Here is an 18973-nt window from a genome sequence, read left to right on the forward strand (position 1 = left end):
TTTTTAACAGAATTTGTTTTTACAGAAAAAAATATTCTGTAAGATTATACAGTCATGTGTTGCCCCTATATTCATTGCTACTATGTAATGAATATTACATAAATCCTGTTATTTTTTTATGTTTCTGTTTTGCTCATATTGTCACACTCATGACTAATTTGTTGTAAATGACTCAAATGTGCAACACCGTACCTCTTTTAAGCTCTCCTAAAGCCTCTAATTGCTGAACTAGGGTCGACAGGGTGTAGCGGTGTGACTGCAGAGGCCACAGGAGCAGGTTGTCAGCAGCTTCTATAATTGCTTGGATTTCTCTCTGCGCTCCAAAAAATAAAAACCTCTCTTTACTGACTGGCAGTCCACGGCCAATCTGAAGCACTTTGATCAAAAAGTGGCTCTTGTCACATTTCTTCCTAGGAATGTTCCATGAGGAGTACACAGATCTTAAACTAAAATCGCTGCAGTTGCACAGAGCTACTAGCCCAGTTTTCTGCTTATCAACACTGACACAAATGCAGCTGTGCATTTCAATGTATATTGCTAATGTAGTATTCACTCACAACGTATGAGACTGACTGTTACAGTTCATGATGAATAATCAACAATGAAGCAAAATTTAGCAGCAATTAACTTATATTTGCACAATATTTTCTCCTCTGACAGTTTAGTTTTTGTAAAATAACTTTAGAAGTCTAAAAACTTGATATTCTTCCTTTTGCCATCAGAAACAACTAGCTAACAACTTGCAGCAACAAGTAGGGGAGGGGGAAACTATATTATACTCCATAACTATATTAATCTCGGCACAGTTTCCAGCATGTATTAAAACAAGTTTAAACTGCAGAAATGGCACGACAAAAAATTTTTCTTATTGGTTCTCAAACTGAATTTTTGAAACCACGATTCACCAACTAGCCAACACTTTTACTTTACAGCAAAATTAAATATATTCTTAATTGCAATCATCATTAGTGATACCTCGTAAAAGTATCAAAGGGCAAAACGAGTGGCCGGGAAAATTGAACTCAGTGTTTCACAAAATGTACAATTTACCAAGGAGGAATTACTGTTTCCACACATATTTCACTTACGAATGAAGTCAGCAATTAGAAATGTACTTTCATACTCATAAGGACATATGTAGTCGTCTGATGCAGTATAAGTACACTCATAATCACACACATTCACAAGCACCAATGTGTTTCACTCTAGTTCTTGTCCTTTATGGTGGACTGTCATTTACTCCTAAAGTAGAGTGCCATGGAAAATTAAAGTTCAGTGATTTTACTGCCATTATGGCAATAAACAGAAATGGACTCTCACCTGGTCGCTCATATCTAGGATAAGTGGCAATGACACCAGTTCACACGCTATCAACAGCTGGACTGGGGTTGTAAACAGAGAAGGTCACTGTGCTTTGTGCAAGATGATCTGTCCTCAGCACTCTGTCTGAAACTACTGCTTTGGCACATTCAACAAAACAAACAGTAATCTGAGGTTTTTTGACAACAGCAATTATCCCAGCAGTTTGGACGTTGGCTCAGAAGACCAAGTGGTGAAGTAAGATCCAGTCATCGGATTTGGAAGAGAAGTTAACAACATTACAAGAGCAAAACAAAATAAATGGATCCTTTTAAAATTCAAGGCAAAAACAAAAAAGTAATTAAACTTGGGGAATGGAAACGGCTGTAGAGTCACACACAGCTTTCAGACAGATGGAAGGAACGAGGTGGGAGGAAAAGGAGGAATTAGAGAACAAAAACAACAGGATTTGTTGTAGAATACTCACTGCTGTCGCCAGGGCAACAGTAGCTGTCCTGCTCTGACTCATTGTGGTAGTACAGGTCCATTGCCTGGGGACAGAAATTAGGAAACTCTCAGAAAAACAATTCATCAAAGTATTCAACACTAACCATGTATATACTTATCCCAGTATAATGCATTTTAGTGTTTAACTGTAACCTAATTTCTGCTTAGAAAAAGTCCTTGATTAAAAAAAAATGCATAAGACCAGACACATCAGGAACATTTTTTTCCTGTTTTCCACAGATGGTTTTGTGAATGTTTGAATTCCTCTGAGAAAAAGTAAAGAGCTTTTGGCTTGGGATGAATAAAAAAGCCTTACTATAGTCCTTTTATAGCCATTGCAAAACACTTTTTTGTGTGAAAGATAACCCTTATCCCCTAATACCTATACTAAGTTGTTACATAGTTATTATCCAAATTAATCAGAAAAATTTCAGGCATCCTGCATCCTGAGGTGAGTGAATTTTCGTCATTTTTGCTAATTCTTATTAGGTCATTGCTGTGATATTTGAGTATCCGTATAAATTTGGTACACACAGTGAGCTAAAGCTTTGAGGCTCAAGCTGTGGAATTTCTCAAAAAAAAAATCCCAAAAATACAACATGGCAGCCTGACTCAGTGATCAAACGGTGTATGATGAAAACAGATGCTTCTCCAGGGGTTTCCAATGCAAGTAAATGGTCAAATGAAAGACGTTTTCAAACTCTAGCCATCTGACAGCTAATTTATCTTTTACTCATTTTAATGAAAACATAAAGCATACTTGTTTGAAAGTGGCTCTCAGAAAGTCACAGAATTAAAAATGTAAAGCAATGTACTGCAGTTGTTACTGAGGCCTGCCCCACTTTCCTCTTTTAATCAACATGATTAAACGCCCTTCAGGGAATTATCAGTGGCATTTCCATAAAACTGGCCTGTTAGGGTTACGATAACACAACACAACACAACACAACACATTATTATTATTTTTTTAAGATGTTGCTGCCAGTCAACAACTTTCCAAAGTGCCTTGTGTTTGTTTTAAAAACAGTGTTAGCCTAGTTTGGGATTCTCCCCAGCAACTCTGTGTGGTTTCCCTTGGGGCTTTTTTCTGAGACAATCTCAGAAGAGGCATGTGTATTGTCTGTTTATGTGCATGTGGTTTACTTCAGCTTCATCTCTTTGTTCACTTATTCAGTGGTTTGCCGCCAATCACTCGATTTCCGTTTAAGCTCTGTAGCTAACAGTAGCCTCATTCCTTTATCGTTTTTTTTGGTTCACATCTCCTTTTTCTGCCATCTATGCCTTCCTTCTTCTCCTTAAATTTACATGAAAATCTAACGATCTTCCATCTCTACCCCCACCCCAGGTTTCTCTCATGCCCTCTTTCTTTTATTGTTGATCAATTCAGCAGAGGTCTGATGGAGCGGTATCCATAGAGATAGCGATAGAGAGTTAGGAGTTTCTAATCATTAATATTTCATGTCATATTTATTATTCTAAAAGAAGACTAACTTTGGCTTTTTTGAGCCAGTAGAGCGTGCATGTTAGAGTTTGCATGAGGATTAATGTAGAGCTCAAGAAAACGCCGGGAAAGTTGCAAAACACTAAAGGAGATGAAAATGTTTTTCCTGTGCAGTTCTTTTCCTTTGGCGAGATTGACAGAAAAAGAAAATGAAAAATGTGCCTTTATGATTATGATTAATTTCATATTTTGATGTCAAAGCTCAGGTGAATAATTTTTCCTTAACATCATAATATGATAAACACTTGACTTCTTCATCAATGATGTAACACTGTAACTTCCAGAATATCTTAAACAAATAGCAAGAGATTCATAAGGGATTTCATGTAGTTTCTAATAAACTCAGAAAAATGAATGTTTGGTTGATTATTTACAGTATCTCTTTTAACAAAGATTCTTAGAAATAAATCACATGTAATTAGAGATCCTGTATGTTCCCCTTCAGATTCTTCCACTTTTATAAGAAACATGGATTTTATGCATTTTGCAGCAGAGTCGACCACCTGGCTTGTTCCCGAGAAACACTGAAGACTCTTTCTGTTTAACTGAATATATATCGCTGAATATGTTCAGCAGTAATCTGCTGAATGTATTCTTTTTAGGACATGTCTCTCCTCCCACCTTCATTCCTAGTATCCATGGTGACCAGCTGTAGTTTAAATCGATGGGTTTGAAAAGGTTCCAATATATTACTGTTTGGTATTTTAACATATGAAGTGTAAAAACAATGACTTTAAGGACCAGAGAACTTTGACTATGTTGGCTTGCTATGCATTTAACTTTAAAGAAATGTCTGAAGAGGTGTTGACTGATGACGTCAACACTTTCTGTCCTGGAATTATGTATTTGGCTTGTTTGGTATAATTAGGCTCTTATTGAGTTTTATTGAATAAGATTAAGTTTTATGTAGAAAGAATAGTTTCCTCGCCATCAGTGATCATGGTCAATATTCTTCATTAATACATTTATGTTATCTAGCTTTGTTCATGTTTTGGTGCTCTGCCAATATCAACTAGAAAACCTTTAATTTCTATCTACACCTGCTCAGGAGTAATTACAGAATACATTCATTCACAGATGTTCCAGTGTAATGGAGCAACACCTACTCAAATATTACCATCGAGAATCATCTTTAGTGTCTCTACTTTTGTGTTTGGATGACTTAATCAGTGTCTTGAACCTGAGTGCGTTGACGGGGCTGCCAGCTGTCCTCCATGGCATAGCTGATGTAGGGTCCACTGCAGATGGAGCACTCCAGGATCACCGGGCTGGCCAGGAGGGGCGAGGTGTGAAGCGCCCAGCACTGACAGCCGTCCATGTGAACGTCTGACTCCGCCTCTTTGGGTTTGCCTGCATTCTCGTTGTGGTGGCGAGAGAGCATCCTCCATTTCCGCACCTGCAAATTAGTGGGGAATTATATTTTTTGTTTGTGCTGTAATGCTTTGAACAGAAACATTTTGGAAAATTTGGGAAAATACAAAACGGGTGTATTTGGAATATTTATTTACAAGTGTCTCAATTTTGGTCAATGTAAATAATTATAATTTTGTAGGATACAAAAAGCCAACAAAAAATTATTGTAAGAATGATTATTTGCCCATTACATAACAGCCACTGTGATTTCGATATTTACCTAAATTGTAATAGTTTCGAGGGGAAAGAAAAGGTTAATGTGCAATCCTGGACAAATCTAGATGTGAAAGTGGTAGATGATTTTTCATCCAATTTCAAATATCCTACCATTAACGTCAGTCCACCTGCTCTTTTATTGAAGGTACAGATATCAGCCAGTCATGCTCGGTGCAATATACTGCAGCAGATAGAGCAGTAGAGCTCTTCATTAAATTTTCCATTAGCTCTTTATTTCGCATCATGACAGATGGCAAATGTCTAATTATATTGACAATAAATTAAAAGTTAATCATTGCTGCGGCATAATCTGACCAAGACTTTCACAGTAGTTATAATATAATATACTTGATCGAGCTGAAAACGAGGCAGATGTGTTTGCTGAAGCTTGTTGCATAATGTTAGGACTGCTAATCATCAAATGTGCAACAAAAATTTTATTAAATTGTTAAATATTTGTAAAACTTTCCTTTTTAATTAGCTTAGTATTCAGAGTGACTATGAATAAACATTTGTTCACATATTTTTCAGTTAATACTGTTGATAATTTTTCCTTCAATAGAAAACTCACCTGGCCAGTGACTCTCAAACAAACAAAAAACAAAAAAAAAACTTTTTACAAGTCGGCTTTAAGTGATTAATTGAATTTGACAATAGTGTGCTATATACAGAGCAATCTGTGTACAGCAAGAATATTATTTGAAAGTACAGAAATGAACTGGAATAATGTAAATTATTGATATAAATTGGACTTGTCTCGTAAAATGCCTTACAGTGACATACATCGTGAGTTGCTACTGTAAGATGAACTGAATTAAACTAAATTACATGGGGATGTTTCGCTAGTTTGTATGTATTTCTTAAATCTCCGATACCAGCAGAGTCAACGTCCCCACTTCATGAATAAGACATCTTACAGCAACATTTGTTTTGCACAGGAGGCAGTGAGTGAGTCAGTGTCAGGCTCAGCAGTAATCTGCTCTTATGTGACAGCTGCAGTGACACATTCTCCAGAGGACAATCTTCCCACAAGCCTTCTTTTTTTTCCACAATCACCATTTAGCATGTGTCTGGCAATGCTGACTGAATACATATCACGAGCAGAAACGGAATGTGTCCTTTAAGCACACACTGAAACGCACACATGCACTGAATAGAGATTAGACGAATCTGCCGGACAATATGGGAGAACGGAAGCCGAGGTCAAGGTGTGAATGGCTCTGGAGGAAACCAAATTACATAGCTGGATGTGCCGGTGACCCAGAGCAGCTCTTATGTTTGGTAAAGTGTGTCCTTGGCACAGCGAGCTAACTGCTCCAGAGACTGCAGTCTTATCAAGGCTGCTGCCCCGGCGACCCTCTACATTACCTCTAAAATAGCCTCGGCATACTGTAGGAGTGAGAGAGAATAGTGTGTTGTCTGCCTTTCAGACCAGAATTGCAGCTCAGCTATAAACTTTCCTTTTTCTCCCTCGTGCACACAAATACGACAGGACTGGATGTCAAAGAGAGAGTGATGTGTAGGTGTGTGATTATGTTCCGCAGAGGTTTCCTGCATTAAGTGTGAATTAATCATTGGGTAGTGTATTAATTGGCTACTTATGACGCAATCTTCAGGGAAACTTTTCAACATTCCTTAATGGGAGCCAAGAAAACAAACAGACAGCGAGAGAATAGCTGAACATGTTTGACAGACTCCCCTCTCTGTCAGCCCCTTCTTCCTGTCCTTTGACCTTGTTTTCTGCTACCATCAGTGATTAAGTTGCATAAGACCCTCAAGATCTGTCCTTTAACTTCACAAGCTTAGGATGCAACACACACAGAGGAAATTCTCGTACTACAGCCAGGATGTCCACGTTAGACCCATGGCTTCACAAATCAGGGAATGAAAACATTTCCTTCACTCGCACTTCGTTAGAATATCTTCCTCAGCGCTCTCCAGCCTGGCCTCTTTAAGGTCTATCTGTCTTTATTGCTCATAAGATGTAAAAGCACTTGACGTAAAAAGTCTGACCTTTACCTCCTTTTGGACACAGAGTCAAAAACAGTGCAGGGTAAAGCAGCAATCAGTGCTTGATCACTTATCTAACAGAATGAAAAAGAATAATAAACATTTATTACTTTTTATACTGCATAAGACTAAAAAATATTTAAATTTTATTTCCAAGATTTTTTCCCAACCATATTCTTCCTTCCTTGTGCCCTTCCTTCATTCCTTTTTCTTTCCTTCCTTGTGTTCTACCTACCCTTTCTCTTCTTTGACTCATTCCTTTCTTTAATTCTTTTCTAAATTCTTTCTTGCTTACTTTATTCTACCTCAATTCTGTAGTAGTGTCTTTTTTATGTCCTTGCATTTGTCCTTGTAACGTACCTTCATTTACTCATCCCATCATTCTTCGTTTGAAACCTCCCATCCCTCAGTGTGTTCTTTCTCATTCTCTCTCTTGTGGATAAGCGAGGAAGCATAAGCTCTGATTTAGATGGTCCAAATGGAGAAGCGACAGTGAATACACCATGTGCAATGTGGGAGATTAGGCAGCAGAGATGCTGGTAAAAACCAGTGGAAAAAAAAAATCGATTTTAAAAAAACAAGAAAGAAAAAGAAATGTAATCCGACAGATGAAGAGGGATAACCAGATGAGCAGGATTCCGAATTCAAGATGGGAAAATTGCATCAAAACTGCTTCTGACTTTGGTTGTTTTTGTGACATGATTACTTTCCTTCATCTTTAAATCTCAGGAAGCACTAAGATGAAGTTTTTAATAGTTGAGTCTTTGGTGAAAAAGCTGCGTATTCTTTAACATTTACGCGTTTAATGGTAACCATGTTTAAACAATCATTCACTGGGCTGGTTTCTTTGCATGTCATTTGGATGTTAAAGCAGATGCAGCAGTTTTAAATGTAAGTAACGTTTGGGCGTGAGACAACTTGTTATTGTGAATCAGAGTGAAATCCCTGCTAACAATGATCGGCTACAGTAGATTACTGCTCAGCATGCAATTCACAAGGAAGCAAATTAGGTCAATTTCAAGCTCAGCCGTCAAGTTTGCTTGATAAACCCAAACCACACAAGCGGTTTATGTAGATTTGTCTCTGGGAGTACAAAAATAAAATTATTACTGGGTAATCAGGGCGCTGTTGCCTGCACTTTAGTGATACAGTAGTTTTGGCTTCATCTCCGAAGCATGGAGATGGGAGATAGGCTCCCAAAGGAGATTAGGACAACAATCATTTCCAAAATCCCTCATAATGAAAACTGTCAAAAAAAGAGAGAGACTTTTAGGCTTTTTCCTTTTCTTCCTGCCCTTTCTCTTTGTCATTTTGTCTTTTTTATTTGGCTATGGCAGATGGACAGACATGAGGAAGGAATGAACGATGTACGGAAAAGGGAACATGGTCAGAGGTCATCTGTGACATAAAGAGTTTTACATATTGATGCAAATGAACAATGCTGAACCGAGACTTTGAAATCCGTAAACAAATGACAGACTTACAAATATGAACCACTGTAGGCATCAACAACTGTTTGACTGATTCGAAGTAAGCATCCCAATCAAAACAAATCAACCACTGGAGCCTCTGTGAGAATTTCAAACGTTATTGTCCACAAACAGGACCGTTGAGATCGTTAAAATGTAATTGCCATAGATCTTGAAATTCCTGTTTCAACTGTTTAGGATGCTGTCAACACCACAGTTGGACAAGGAAGTCAAAGAAGAGTTCTTTAGAAAGAAGAGCACTGAATTGGTTTAAAGGTATAAAGTTCCCGAGGAGAAAAGTTCACCTGACTGCGACAGACGATGATGAAATCAAAGGGTTTCAGACATTTTCATTCAAAAGCTGTCAGAAAACAAGAAAGCTTGCATGTTAAATTCTTTAAAGGATCTGGCAAACCATTTACTCAATCCCACAGATGATTGAGAAAGCAGCTAAACCTGAAACCAAATTTGAAAGTGTTCAAGCTGACAGCAATGACGGACAGCGTCAGAAATGACCCATATTCAGACGCTGGACCTTTTGATTGGTTGCACGTTTCGAAAACAATAGCTCCACAAACACGTTTGATGCTTTAGTTGTAACGTATAATCTTTACGCACAATAGGCAATAATACATACTGTCTATCAAATGCCTTTGTCATGAGATTTGCAAGTTTTTTTGAAGACAGGTTTCATTAAAACAAATCTAAAACAAACATCTATTCATATCCTAGGAATGCCTGGTAGCTGCAGCTGAGCTATTTTGCTGTTTTGGTGCAGAATAGGTCTGTCTGTAAAATGCCGCAGTAGCAATGGAAATGAATGGCCTCTCCTTATTTAGCTGGTGTATATTTATCTGCTTGGGGTAAAAATGACAGGTCATGCGATGCTAGTTTCAGTTTACTGCTCAAACCACATTCGTTTTACTGCCAGAAAACTTAACTGGATGAAGGATGAACGTTATGTTTAATGAATGTTAAACAAGTCCGTTCCCCAGGTCTAGGGAGAGTTATCTAATTGACATTCAAGCCGGTTTCTGAATCAATAGAGAAAGAATATAGTTAGAATGAGACGAGAAAAGAAGTAGCGATACAAAAATATAAACGTTGTGATGCATACAAGTTGGATTTTGATTAGACCTGTGGTTTGAACAATAAACTCCTACAAGCACTGCCAGAAGCTGGAGTTGGGCCAAACTGACACAAGCCTGCTTCACGCTGAAGCTAGGCTGGCACCTCCTCTGTTTTATTACCAAGCAAAGGATTTGAAAGAGTGGGGCTGCTGAGGTTTGTAACAAGGCAAAAAAGGAAGTTCTGAGCCAATTAAATCAACCACTCACAAAGGCACAAACAGAATTTGGGAATGAAAGGCATTTCGCCCCGATATTGATACAGTATGCATGGCGAGGCAACTTCTTGGAAAGGGATTTTTGGCTCCCTGTGCTCTTGCTGTAACTCTAATTGGACCTTGAGGGGTATACCTCCTAATGCCATCTCGCTCCCAGGGCTTACTAAAACCCCTTTTGACAGTAATTCAATTCATGGCAAGCGCCGCTAAAGCTTGAATCCAACTGAGTGGCTCTCAGGGCTGTACGACCTGATAGGTGAAAAAAAGAAGAACTGATTCAGAAACTGATTTGAAAAGTTTCTAAGCTCACTGAGTTTTTAGCTGTGATCCTTTTGGCTGTATTTAGAAAAACTACATCGGCCATGATTTTCCATCCAGTCTTTTAAAGTTCAGCCTACAACAGGTGATGACTGGAGTACAGAGTTCACGGCCTTACCTGAATAATGTCCAATAATTGGTCACTAGTAAAGCTCCGCAATCTAAAATCTGACGCTAAACGCGTCAATCATTTGCTCCATCTAGAAGTACTTCCTTGCTGATACGGACATGCAGATTAATTTCATGACGTCAAGAACCAAATCTTGACAGCATAGAAATATAGTCTAATGCACTGCAGAAACATGGAACTTTTTTCTGGGAAAACTTTACAATCAGGGTGCAAGACAAGAATTAGGGGATTTATACTTCTGTGGTCTCATTTACACATAAAGACTGATTTAACACCTGACTATTTTTTTTCAGCTCCCTAGCATTGCCTGCTTAATCCAGAGATGTTAACAAGATTTTTTTTTTTTCCGAATGCAGGTCCAGTCTCAAGTCTTTTAGAGCCAGTTTGAGTAAACACAGAGTTATTAGATCGATAAGTCCAAACCCCTGTCTCTATTCTTCGAGGGACAATCCAAATCAAGTATCGGCTCTTTGAAGAACAAAGAGTCAAAGTCCAGAGTCAAGTCTTTAAGTGGAAATTCAAAGACTTGATTCTAGGGCTTTGATTCAAGTTAAATCCCAGGAATTACTTTATAAATCGGGTTTGTTTGTGAACAATAGATTTTAAAGGCTCATATAAATGGGTTTCCTCCTGACTGTAGCAGCAAGACTCAAGTCCCAGACCTCAAGTGAGAGTTGAGTCTTTATGTCAAGTCTCAAGTTTTGTGACTTAACAAAGACTCAGATCCAAGTCTTAGAGTCGAATCGTTTTGTTTTAATCAGCGCCTAAGAAAGACCTGTTTCAAATAAGTCCATTGAAGATTCAGCTTGTGAGATTTTAGTGGCTCCCAATGGAGAACAGAGGCGGCTGCCATCGAGCAACTCCTGCTGCTTTATCTCTGCGGAGAGCGAGACACGTGGCCACCTGACTCATTGACATACTTATCACAAATGGACATGACCCACTGATCATCTGCCAGCTCATCTGAGCTGGCAGTTTCTGTCCACGAGGACGAAAGTACAAAATCATCATGCCGACTCGCACAGAACATTAACAAAATTGAGCTTAACTTCGCTGACAAACGAGGCACGGCTTTCTAATCTTTAGGTTTAGACCCGAGCTTTTATCGCTGCTTTTGACTGAGGATGAATCAAAAGTCATCCACATCTCACAGGGACTCGTGGGAGTAGATAAAAATCTCTGTTTCTCTTGGACACACTCGGGTTCATATTTCTCTCTGGATTTCTCCAGCCTTCATCTTCTCTGCCTCACTTCTTGCCTTCCTTCCGTTCTCCTGCATGACTGACTTTTGGACAGCAAACTCAAATGGGGCCAGAGAAGTTCAGGATTTTCCAAGTACTCTCACTGATTAACACCATCACTCCATCAATAATTACACCAGGCTATAAAGGCATGGCCTGACAAATGGCACTGCTGGATAGCTTAGGTAATAGTTATGGCCTTACATAACGTACAGTATAAGATATTACATGATAGGTGGATTTAGTTGGGCTTTTATATAATAAAATGCAGCCTTTTCTACTTTATAAATAGGAAATAGTCGAAAGGCTAGGAGCTACACTTGGGAAAGTGCGAGATAATTAACACTTCAAGCATCCTGTTGCTGCAATTTCTTTGAAAAGAAAAAAAAAAGTTCTCACAAGGAGTTCTAATTCAGTCAGACATAATGTGTGCATATTTTAAGGTTTAATGCTTCATGCAAAAATAATTATCTTCCATGTTTACAGTAGAAAAGGATGAATCTTCTCTGACGTGATGAAAATCCATCAAAGCAACGATGCGTGTCAAAATCATATCTCTTCGTATTGAATTGCTTTTACATATGCTTCATTGTTTTTTTCAATAGAGTAGAATAAAAATATGTGGTACAATATTTTTTTTTATTTGCTAAAACTGTAAGCATACGCATAAGCGTACAGACAATAAACAGGAGTAGATTGTCTACAGTACAAACAGCAGTGACTAATAGCTCAGTGCAGGTAAATAAGCGGTATGTCACTCCATGTGTTGTTGTGTATATGAGAATACAGTCATCGTTGTTACATAGGGCTCTGTCATTGATAACATAAGTAAAAATATCTGTAGAATTTGGGAACATTCTGCAGTTAAAGCCAATGACATGGACGTTGCCGTCGGGGTTTGAGTTTCCTCTGACTGTTCCAGATTCCTTTCACAATCTAAAAACATGTTTATCAGGTTAACAGGACTACTTCCCTGGAAGCTGTCAGTGTGCTCCTGCTTGTTAACATGTGTCAAGTGCTATTCATTCACATGGAAATATTGTTGCCATGTTGCTTTTCTTTTCTTTTTAAATACCCCACCGACCGTGAAGCTTGGCAGCACCTTTAGATTTGTGGAAAATTGAGGAAAACTCCTCGCAGATGGGAAAGCAAGTCGGGACAAGCGGCTCTCACTGAGATTTCATGTTCTTTTTACGTTTTGATCAAGTCCTCATAAGGAACAGTGCAGGCTTGACTCAAGAGATTAATGTCATGGCTACGCTTGCAGTGTGAGTGTGCATGGCAGTCCGGCTGCTGCGTACACCGAACACCACAGGTTGTTCCTTTCAGGAGGCTTTACTGAGCTTTTATTTCTCTTCATGCTCAAGCAGCAACAGGGCAGATGGCACGGCCTCGTCTTCTGGTTTGGAATTAACTGTCCTCTCAGCTTCTGTTGTTTTCTCTTTGTGCGTCTTCCACATCAGCTCTAACGATACAACCAGACTTTATTCTCTATTTGTCATGATCCATTCCCTCTCCTCTGCTTGCAGCAAACCTTTTCTCCCTGCAGTCACAAAACGTGTCAGTGGGGTGAAGGCCAAAGAGGGTCAAGCTTTATTTTTTATTTTTTCTTTTCCGAACTTTTAATGTTGCTGACACTTTGTATTTAGAAGAAAAAGATGCTGTATTGGCTTTCTAATGAGTAAATAGAATTTTTTTTTTCTCCAAACAATGAAAAGCTTATTAAAACTCACCAAAATTCTGATTTCAGTGAGTTTTTTTTTTTAATCAGTTCTTTTCTTCCTCTCTGTGGATTCGAGGCAAATTAAATTCCAGTTCATATGCAGGTCCCAGGTCCTCTGGCAGCCGTCCACAACAACAGCACATCTGCTGCCAAGTGCTGATTAAAAAATTACTAATTCTTGTCTCACAAGCAGAAAAGCCACACCGAGCAAAGCAAGGTAATAAAAAACAAAAAGAAAAATGTGCTTTCATCACCAAGTGTCTATCAGAAACATTGTTGAATCTACAACTTTTTGACAGCGACAATTCACTTTGATGGGCTGATAAATCACACGATGAAACCTCGCTCATTTGCATCTGAGCCAGGATGCGGGTGGCCTCCATCAGGGCAAAGCAGAAACTTACATGTAAGTAAAGTTACTTTCAGGCTCCTCGGGTGTTTACTAAACTATTTATAGGGGGGAGGTTGACTTGCAGACTCTGTGGACAGAACATTCAAAGATGCAATATCATGTTCACGAAACACTCTGTTGATGTATAACAACATATGACGTGTAGTATTTGTTCTATGTGTTCTCTGTGCATGCTGTTCTAACCTCAACACAACGCCCCGCATTTCTGCAGAACCATAAGTTATTTTCTCAGATAAGAGACGCTGTGGACAGATTCATCCATTTCGAAGGGACAGATTAAGATTTTTGAAGTGAGTATCTGTCAAAAGGCTCTGAGCGGTTCATATAATTCCTCCAACTCGCTTGACGCCTTTATTATTTAATACAAATCCAAACGAGTTTGCATCAGTGGTGAATTTTGAATGAATCGTCATTTTAAACAATCTCAGAGTAGCTACTGCACTCTAGATAGTAAGCCATATCAGAAATCACACCAAAGAGGGCCATCTTAAAACCACAAAGAGATCAAAAATTTTGTTGCCGTTTATCCAAATGCAGATTGAAGAATGTCAGCATTGTCCTTGTGGTTTTGCTTTGGGTGGTCATTTACGTGGAAGCTTTTTGTGTAAAACATGTACTAAGAACAGTACAAGCAGAGGAGACACCCGAGTAATTAACTAACAGAAAAATAAGAGAGCGTAGAAATCAGCAGAATTTGTTCTCCTTAACCTACCCCCTCGAATTAGCATTGTTTCTTTTTTTTTTATGATACTTTACTTGAACACTAGGAAGTCACTCTGGAAATATTTTGCATGTTTTCTTTCCCCTCAGTGTGGTGTTTTACACGTTAAGATCATTGGAGGCACACTACCTCCAACCTCTTTTGTTGGTAAATAATAAAATAACCACAAAATGTGGTGACTGTTTAAAGATTCATAAAAATCTACTGCAATTTTTGATATTCAAATTGTTTTGATATGGGAAAATTCCTCTCTGGATTTTGGCCTCTCTCAATGTAGTCATTAGCTTCAGCTGGTCTGGATTGAGAAAAAAAAGCAAATATGAATCTACAGCAGGCCAGACAAGCATACCTGCTAGTAGCATTCAGAGCCCCATTAAAAAAAATGCTTGACTGTCATTTTGGTAAAACACATGGTACTGTGTGATGTAGAAGAAGCTACCCACTTGCCACAAAAAGAAAATGGAAAATGGAGTAAAATGGAATGAAAATTGATTTCCTCGAACACCTTGACACCGTCTCATGCAACACAGCTCGTATTTAGTCCGAAAGAGTTATGCTTATAGCCTCAATGGGACGGTGATGACTCATTCCCTCTTAAAGCCCAGGAAACTGGAAAAACACACACAGACACAAAGGCGGAGTGAGCTGACGGGTGCAGTGAGTGACAAACAGAAGGTTAGCTGCAGCCACAATACGGTGACATAACGGTAACGTGTATTAAAGCAAGACATTTGTTGACAGGTACAGCGTTTTTGGCTGGACTCAGTCGTCCCGCTGTCCACTTTAGATACACTCGCCAACTAAGGGCAGCAGTAAACCTCAGTATTTTGTTTGCTTTTGTGTTTTTTTCTTGTTTTTTTTTTTTTTTGCATTACATAACAGCAATCATGGTGCCGCCTAAAGACAGGACCAAGAGAAACAAAGCAATTTCTAGAATCCTTTTATTACCCACTCCTTCCCTGGCTTCTTTCTGCGATGTTGATGTTAAAGTGAAACGACTGAAATTATGGCGCTAAAAACTTTTCCACCTGCAGACCAGAGGCGGAAAATTATTGTGTGCTCAAACAGCAGGTGAGTGGGTAGCCGCTCCCGTTGCATCACAGACAATGAATCAGGGCATGATGTCCTGATAATCCTTGATAGACTGTACCTTTAAATATTATTTAAAAGTAAGTACAGCAGGTTCTGCGGTCACTAAAGCTATCAGAAGGCATCATCAAAGATTAATTCACCTATGAGGAGTGGGATGTTTGGAAAAAAAAAAAAGCAGCATAATCAGCTGGAGTCTTGGCTGAGATCTTTAGGACTTAGCATGTTGTTCCTGTGCCTGCTGTTGCCTCCCGCAGTCTCACAACATGCATTCTGGAGTAAATGGAGATTATACACTTTTTTTTAGCACATTAAACAGTCTGCTATGCACCTCCTCACCTCCTTGATGGAGACTGCATGCAGAAGAGACTATTTGAATCTGCATCACATAAATAATTTGATATAGTTGTATTAAGAAGAATAAGAAATTGCACATTTAAATACAAAATGCATGTGGTTTTGAATGTTTTTTTTAAATTGTGTAATGTAAGCAACTGTTTGTTCATAGTTCAAATATTTATTCAAGCACTTTCCTACACTCTGTCACTGTAACGAGGCAATCCGATCCCACAGAACTTTAAGATTTGCTGTAGACAATACAGGACGTTTGTGTACCAGTATTTCAAAGAATATAAAGTCATAATTTTAAATACTATTTTCCATCATTTAGTTTAATTGTATTTTACATCCTTTTTCAATTATTCCAATGGCAACTTGGCCCAGTTGACATGAAAGATTGTGACCACGGATTCAACCCAAATTGCTTTTGACCAGACCTCTGTAAAACTTTCACTGTGATATGTTCTGAGCCAATCAGAGTTGTACTTGCTGGTGTGCTTTGGAGAACTGTCCTCCTGTATAATTAGCAAAATAGTCCCCGAGCATCACACTACCACCACCATGTTTGACTGCAGGTATATTCTTTTTTACTGGCACTGAAGAAAAATGAGAGTTGAAGGATTCTATAGAACTCACAGTTCAGTCTTCTTGTTGCTTCAAATGACTATATGCTGTATTAAGAGTCAGAAAAGGCTAAATAAATAAATAAAACTAAGCTATAGCCGATGAAAGATTTTGTGCAAAACTCTTCTGAAAACATGAACTCGCCGAATGAGAACACTAAGGTTAGTGGAAAATTGGAGGAAGCCTACAGAAAGTTTTCAGGTATGCTGTGGTAAAAAACCCAGAAGAAGTTTAAAAACATTACATCCTGTTCTGCCTTCAGGGCTGTGGTTTGAAATGACCCAGCAAAGTAAAAGCTAGCGATAGCATGTCAGAGTGACATCACGAAATGGCGGTGACACCTACAGAGTCGTGGTGACACAAATGTTGTCCACTGTTTGTATATATTTTACCTTGCAGCTTTTGCCTTTCTCATGTCCGCTGGGTTGTCCAGTTTTGGTGCAGGGGGAGCAGAGCTCCTGGTGGTAATAATGGCATCCCTGCAGGCCTGCGTAGTGGCAGCAGCCGTACGGCGAGGGGAAGTGTGTGTACCACAGGTCCTCAGCCAGGGGACATCTTGGACACGGATAGAGAAGATTTTTCCCCTGGGTTTTCTCCACGCTCACTTTGGGGTTCCTCATCCACCTCCGTACCTACGCAGGAAACGGTAATATTAATTCAGCTTTGTTTGTTTGATTTTACTTTTACTTGTCTTCTCCTGTCGCACACAAACCCAAACACACAGACACACACACACACGCAGTCAGCCTAGCCAGCTGCAGTGTGTGATCAAGGTCAAAGGAGTCGCTATTTCAAATTACACGTTTGCTCAGGAGGGTCACACAGACATACTTGAAAGAGGTGCGACTATGCCCTGCCAGATGGAAAAACACACATGAATTACTGAACCATTATACTCTGACAATCATTAGATATTATTTCTGTTGGGTCCACACTACAAATGGATCTGCAGGCATGCGCTGCCAGCAAACTGTATATACCCAGCACAGTTGCAGGTCGGTCGTTGAGAAACAATGCAAATAGTACACAGTGAGTCAGCTTTTTCCCCAGAACTGCTGCCACTTCTCGCAAAAAAAAAAACAACCCAACAAAAGTGCATAGTTGAGTGTGGGCAAGTGTGTGCAGTTTTAAAGGAAAGACACAATGGAAGTGAAGAGGAGCCAGACAAAAACAGAAGCACATGACTGACAGAGGAGAGAAAGGCCTTTTAGAAAGAGGCTCTGAGAAAACTCATCATGCTGTGCGTGTTGAGCACTGAGTAAACACACACCGTGGGGCTGTGGCCTGTGTGACGGAGCAAGTTCAGACAGCTGAGACTCACACATACGCACACGCACGCACAAAATGCACTGAGATTAAGTGCCCAAAGCCAAGGGTAGCCAGACAGCATGTCAAGACCTGTTGGGTCTGGAGGAAGAAGAACAATCCTGAAAAAACAAGCCAGCAGGTGAAAGCAAAAACAACTAGAGCAGCGAGGAAAACAAACTGATGTAAGAATCTCCAGAAAGACATAAGCATGAGTCCTGAACCTTCATTTCAAATATCATACACAAGAAGGTGATCTGCATTACCTTGCACAGAGCTGTGCATTGTTGTAAAGTAGAAGGAAAATTCACCATAGCTTTTAAAACATTTTACATGTGGAAATCTTAAAAGTGTGGCATGTATTTGGACCTAGCTCACATGGTACCATTAGCAGCTTCAGGTGTTTCAGGGTATGTATTTGCCAGTTTTATCATCTAGAGGCAAAATTGCTCAAGTTCAGCCAGTTTTCACACACAAAATCCCAATCAAATAAATATAAGTTTGTTCTTGTACCATGACAAATTGTGGAAAAAAGGTTTACTTTTTGATTACTTTTGAAAAACAAAACATAGAGCTCCTTTAAACCTAACAAATTAACCACAGTCACACAACAAAAAAAGACAAAATCGTTGATGTCATCTCAACAGGAGTATTTCTCAATTTTGATCACCTTCATTAGAGCTTCTAACGTTACATGCATCATCATCCTCCTGTCTGTTGAAGTGTCCAGGTCCAAAAATGACCAATGAAAACATTCTCATTCAATCAGATATATTGATATTTTAGATTTCTTTTTATAGTTTCCTCTTTTGTTGCAACAGAGACATAGAGGATCCAGTCTGGACTCCTGCTCACATCCTTGTGCCTAATTAGCGTTATGAGCTCATGCTTGGCTGAAAGCTTCCAGGCTTTTTTTTTTTTTTTTTTACCTTTGTCCTCAAGATGACAGACAGCCAGACAGACACACACAGACCTGATGCACTTTGGGATCTTGTTCAAGACAAACACATGCTTTCTTGTTTGCTCAGGGGAGAACAGACATTATGGGGTGAATGCATCAAGTCCATGCACTTTCCACAAGCTTGGAGTAATATTAGTCGCTTCCTTCCTATTACCACTTGAGGTCAAGAAGCTCTGTTTGATCTCAGCAGTAAATTATTCAGATTAGGGAAAGCAAGAGCTGCGCTGCTTGTCAAGCCCGGTATAATTACAGCATGCAGCACTCTTCAGCTCATCAGCTAAACAAGCCTCCGGCCGACCAATGTGTTACCTCACTTTTTCGACAGTCAACACTGTTTATTTCATAATATA

The 18973-nt window shown here is 39.1% G+C and overlaps 1 protein-coding gene across 1 annotated transcript in view; it reads right to left on the reverse strand.

Annotated features, from left to right (window-relative positions):
• The window catches only part of sgk1 (serum/glucocorticoid regulated kinase 1), a 33054-nt gene that overhangs the window by 10901 nt on the left and 3180 nt on the right, over positions 1-18973 (reverse strand). Inside the window, exons 3-5 of the mRNA XM_008397959.2 lie at positions 16750-16989; positions 4488-4703; positions 1787-1850 (exon numbers count right to left, since the gene is read on the reverse strand). Coding sequence (XP_008396181.1) covers positions 1787-1850; positions 4488-4703; positions 16750-16989 — 520 coding nt within the window. The remainder of the gene's footprint in view (positions 1-1786; positions 1851-4487; positions 4704-16749; positions 16990-18973) is intronic.

This window comes from Poecilia reticulata, linkage group LG21, assembly GCF_000633615.1.
Source record: "Poecilia reticulata strain Guanapo linkage group LG21, Guppy_female_1.0+MT, whole genome shotgun sequence".
NCBI lineage: Eukaryota > Metazoa > Chordata > Actinopteri > Cyprinodontiformes > Poeciliidae > Poecilia > Poecilia reticulata.